At 30.3% G+C, this 4,714-nt stretch overlaps 1 protein-coding gene across 1 annotated transcript in view; it reads right to left on the bottom strand.

The window, feature by feature from the left end:
* Nucleotides 1-4,714, bottom strand: part of LOC106472189 (small G protein signaling modulator 3 homolog) — a 36,999-nt gene that overhangs the window by 7,507 nt on the left and 24,778 nt on the right. Inside the window, exons 15-17 of the mRNA XM_013932816.2 lie at nucleotides 3,626-3,719; nucleotides 1,993-2,063; nucleotides 162-211 (exon numbers count right to left, since the gene is read on the bottom strand). Coding sequence (XP_013788270.1) covers nucleotides 162-211; nucleotides 1,993-2,063; nucleotides 3,626-3,719 — 215 coding nt within the window. The remainder of the gene's footprint in view (nucleotides 1-161; nucleotides 212-1,992; nucleotides 2,064-3,625; nucleotides 3,720-4,714) is intronic.

Below are 4,714 nucleotides of genomic sequence, written 5' to 3'. Positions count from 1 at the left end.
TACAGGCTACTTACACACTACAAGGTTCTATGAAAGAAACTACCATGGCTACAGGCTACTTACACACTGCAAGGTTCTATGAAAGAAACTACCATGGCTACAGGCTACTTACACACTGCAAGGTTCTATGAAAGAAACTACCATGGCTACAGGCTACTTACACCGGTACAAAATTTCCTCTGGTGTTAGAACTTTGCCATCTTCGTCAAGCCTAGAATTTGGAATTATGAACAAATATTAGTTAGATGTGGTATAGATGTGATTAAAACAATGTATAGTATTTTAATTCCAAAACATTTGTGATTTTACGAGATAAGGTTACACCTGATCAAGCTCAACTGACAAGCCAATACTAAGCTGTGTTGAGTCCAATCCCCCGTAGGCCTATATCCTAAATTACAAGTTTTTCAACTTTAGACACTTAATCAAGTGTAAGTATTAGTAAGGTTACATGTTTATCTTTTCGTAACTTTCTTTGTAATATGAATCACATATGAACAACAACAAAACTATCTACGTATACCTTCCTCAGCACAATCAATTCACAAAGTTTCTATAATAATACTATTCTCTGTAAAATCTTTGTTCAACTATCATACTGCTGATAATAAGGGTTAAAGTAATATTTTAAACATAGGTTACGTAAAGTCACACTACCTCCCGGAGCTAGTAAAGAATCATGATAAAACCTGTGACTTACTGTTTGCTTACAAATTTTATTTTTTCTAAAAATACTTGAGAGAACTGAACAGAATGTATAAAAGGAGCTTATAGAAAGACAAGAAACAAATATTGAATTTTAACTACTGTACGACACAGGTGTAGATAAGAAAATATATTTACATCAAATGCAACTTTAGAATAAAAAACGTGTGCTAGAACTGGACCACATTTATAAAGGAAGTTCTGTATGTAACACTAATGGATCTAAATAGTCCTGGTCACATTTACAAATGAAATGTTATATCTGACACTAATGAACCTGTTGGCCAACAGGTAAGTAGTCCTGGTGTCATAAAAATTGACTTTTGTCTTTGAATATATGTTTATGTTTTAATAAATATGATTTAATACAAAAAATATTGTTATCGAGTGTTATTATGGTGACCGAAGGTTAAAGTTCAAGAGCTACTACTATGGGTGTGAATATGAGGAACACCATACAAAACAATACTGTAAAATATAGGATAAAACTAGCAGACAAAATAGTGTTATTATGGTGACCGAAGGTTAAAGTTCAAGAGCTACTACTATGGGTGTGAATATGAGGAACACCATACAAAACAATACTGTATAAATTTAGGATAAAACTAGCAGACAAAATAGTGTTATTATGGTGACCGAAGGTTAAAGTTCAAGAGCTACTACTATGGGTGTGAATATGAGGAACACCACACAAAACAATACTGTATAAATTTTGGATAAAACTAGCAGACAAAACAATGTTATCGAGTGTTATGTTATGGTGACCAAAGGTTAAAGTTCAAGAGCTACTACTATGGGTGTGAATATGATGAACACCACACAAAACAATACTGTATAAATTTAGGATAAAACTAGCAGACAAAATCTAGTCATAAAAAAATTAAATTTATCTGTATTCAATAAATTCAGATCAAAAGCAGAAAAAAAATCCATTTTATTAAATATTTATGAGAGAGAAAATTAAATTTATCTGTATTCAATAAATTCAGATCAAAAGCAGAAAAAAAATCCATTTTATTAAATATTTATGAGAGAGAAACAAGTTCTTGCAACTGAACTGATAACTTGAATTTCTCAAGTTATATATTTTTTTTATCTTTTTAAAATAATATTTGAATTACATTTGATTGTGAATACAACAATCAATTAAAAACAAACACCTTCATTATAATAACAAGTTTTAAAAAAAATAATATTTTTCTGTGTCTGAATGCATTCCAATTTTAAGATGCTTGTAAACTCTTAATTATGTAAACTGCAGTAAGGGCTTAATAACAGGTATCTTACCTGAAAGTCTTACAAAGCACCAGCCTTGAGTAAACAGAGTTGAAATCTTTCTCGACCTCTGTATTAGCCACCTGAGTATTAAACAATAATGAAACTTAAATAACTAATACCCAGCCTATTGACTTATTTTTTCCGATAACATTTCAAACCCTGGATATCCAGAGTTTTATTTCATTCAGATATTCCGACATTCTATGGTTAAGTTATTTTGTATAAAATCCCAACTTTATCTGCTGTTTGACGAAAGTTATTGATGACCACCAGCAAAATTTATGTTCATACTAGGAACTGGCTATGAGAATTATTCCTGTAAAAACTACCTAGAGCCAAATCCTATACGTAATGCAGTGGATTGTTCATAGACGACATACACGCAGTAATCTTTATGATTTTGTCTTTTTGAATGAAACATATAAAAAAAATATTTTACTCTTGGCCTTCAAAACTCAGCTTAAACAATCTATTCATGATATACCACTAACAAATTACAATATTTTTTTACAAAAAATAAATAAGTGAGAAAACATACACCATATAGTATAGAAATTCCAGCAAAACAACTACAGTACAGATATCTTTCATCGAGATGACTCTGAGTATTCATAGACTCAAAAATATTATCTTAATGCCAAGCTGTAGAGATATTCTCAGAAAAGGTAATTTGATTCTGAAAAATATATATATACCTGTACAATAAATTTATTGTCCTAAATAATGTTATATAATGAACAACATGTTTTAAATAACTTATTTTAGAAGTAAAATTATGTTCAATAAGAATCATTGTTTAAGATATTAAAAGTTTTCTATTTACATGTAGAAAACAGGATGAAATACTTTAAAATGTGGCAGTAATTATGAACCTAACTTAACATTCTGTAACATTAACATTTATATATTTAGTAATGCTGAAGTAAACTACAACATTCTGTAACATTAACATTTATATATTTAGTAATGCTGAAGTAAACTACAACATTCTGTAACATTAACATTTATAGATTTAGTAATGCTGAAGTGAACTACAACACTTAAAAAATAAAACTAATAAACAGCTACTTATGTTCAAAAACTAACTTCAAGAAAGGAAACGACAAGCACATGGTAAACCTTTTTTTATTTAACTCTGCAAGTTGTGAAAAGGAAGCCACCAACACAAACTTAAAAGCATGCAAACTTCAAATATTTTGAAATGAATGAATCTTTTTATACAATTGTACTGGTCAAAATAACACTTTTGACTAATATCTTTGTACGGTAAGACAGGAAATAATATTTTCTACACGTAAAAGTATTATGTTTACGGCATGTCAGTGCATATGGTCTTACATAGGTATATAGTCCCCAATTTCAAAAACTTTTAAAATTAAACATTTCAGTTATGTCAAACAATCATGTATATTTTTACTATTAAAAAAAATATTTATATATATATACATACACTTGTAGATTAATTTATAGCTTTTGACAGTGAAGAAAAAAAACAATTAATTTAAAACACTAAAATAAAATATTATCCAATGAAAGGGCTTATTTCCAGTCAACCGGAAAAATTATGGGTTTAAAACTGGAGGACAAAAGGTAAGCATCATCCAATAAAATGACTCATATTTGTTAGCCTAAAAATTATTACCTCCTCAATAAAGTTCCATGGATGAATAGGACCACCAAGAAGGTAAGATCTCTTCATTCCATGCTCCAGAACAGACTTGATGGCTGGACACAATCTGTGCAAAAAAGTCAGAACCAAAGTTCTATTAGATCAATATTCTCTTTCTCAGTTTTTTTTTTTAATTAATTAATATTTTATCAGTTAATTTCTTATGTTGCATATTTCTCTACTTTAAAGAAAGTTCATGACCTTCTAGAAAATTGAGACGATGCTTCAGAAAATAATTTTATTAAATAAAACTTAAGAGCCAAGAGATAACATTCATGACAAATGCAAACCAGAAAATACTAAGCATGAACTGCCAAATGGCACCCTTTTACACATGTAATAGCAAAGCTAAAGTATACTTTAAGCTTCATTTTAATTGTTATATAATAAATTTTGGGCAATATTTATGGTCTACCCATGTTATATATATATATATGTGACGAAATTTAGGAAAATGAAATATTTAAAAATACAGTCTGAGATATTGTCTGTTTGTTTTGTTTTTGAATTTCATGCAAAGCTACATGGGGGGGTATCTGTGCTAGCCATCCCTAATTTAGCAGTGGAAGACTAGAGGGAAGGCAACTAGTCATCACCACCCACCGCCAACTCTTGGGCTACTCTTTTACCAACGAATAGTGGGATTGACCGTCACATTATAACGTGAAAGAGTGAGCGTGTTTGGTGGGACAGGGATTTGAACCCGCAGACTGCAAATCGAGCACCCTAACCACCTGGCCATGCCGGGCCTAAAAGATATTGTCAATTTTTCTGCTACAGCACTACAGGGTAAAATCAGATTTTTCAAGTTTGTTAGTTGCTGAATAATAGAGAAATGTTAATTCCATAATTTAAATATCTATTTGATTAACTCTCTCCAAAGTAATGGGGGTTCCGGTCACTCCAAGTGTATACTTATATTTCAAATTTCAAAACTGAATTAAAAAATTAACTATTTCAACAACCTTTTACTCAAAAAAAATGTTTATTTGTTTTGTTGGATGTCACACAAAACTACAAGAAGGCTATCTGTACGTAGACATCCCTAATTCTGAATTAATA

The sequence above is a fragment of the Limulus polyphemus genome, unplaced genomic scaffold (assembly GCF_000517525.1).
Source record: "Limulus polyphemus unplaced genomic scaffold, Limulus_polyphemus-2.1.2 Scaffold5147, whole genome shotgun sequence".
Taxonomy (NCBI): domain Eukaryota; kingdom Metazoa; phylum Arthropoda; class Merostomata; order Xiphosura; family Limulidae; genus Limulus; species Limulus polyphemus.
The sequence above is the reverse complement of the archived record's forward strand: the minus strand, read 5'-3'. Positions and strand labels throughout refer to the sequence as shown.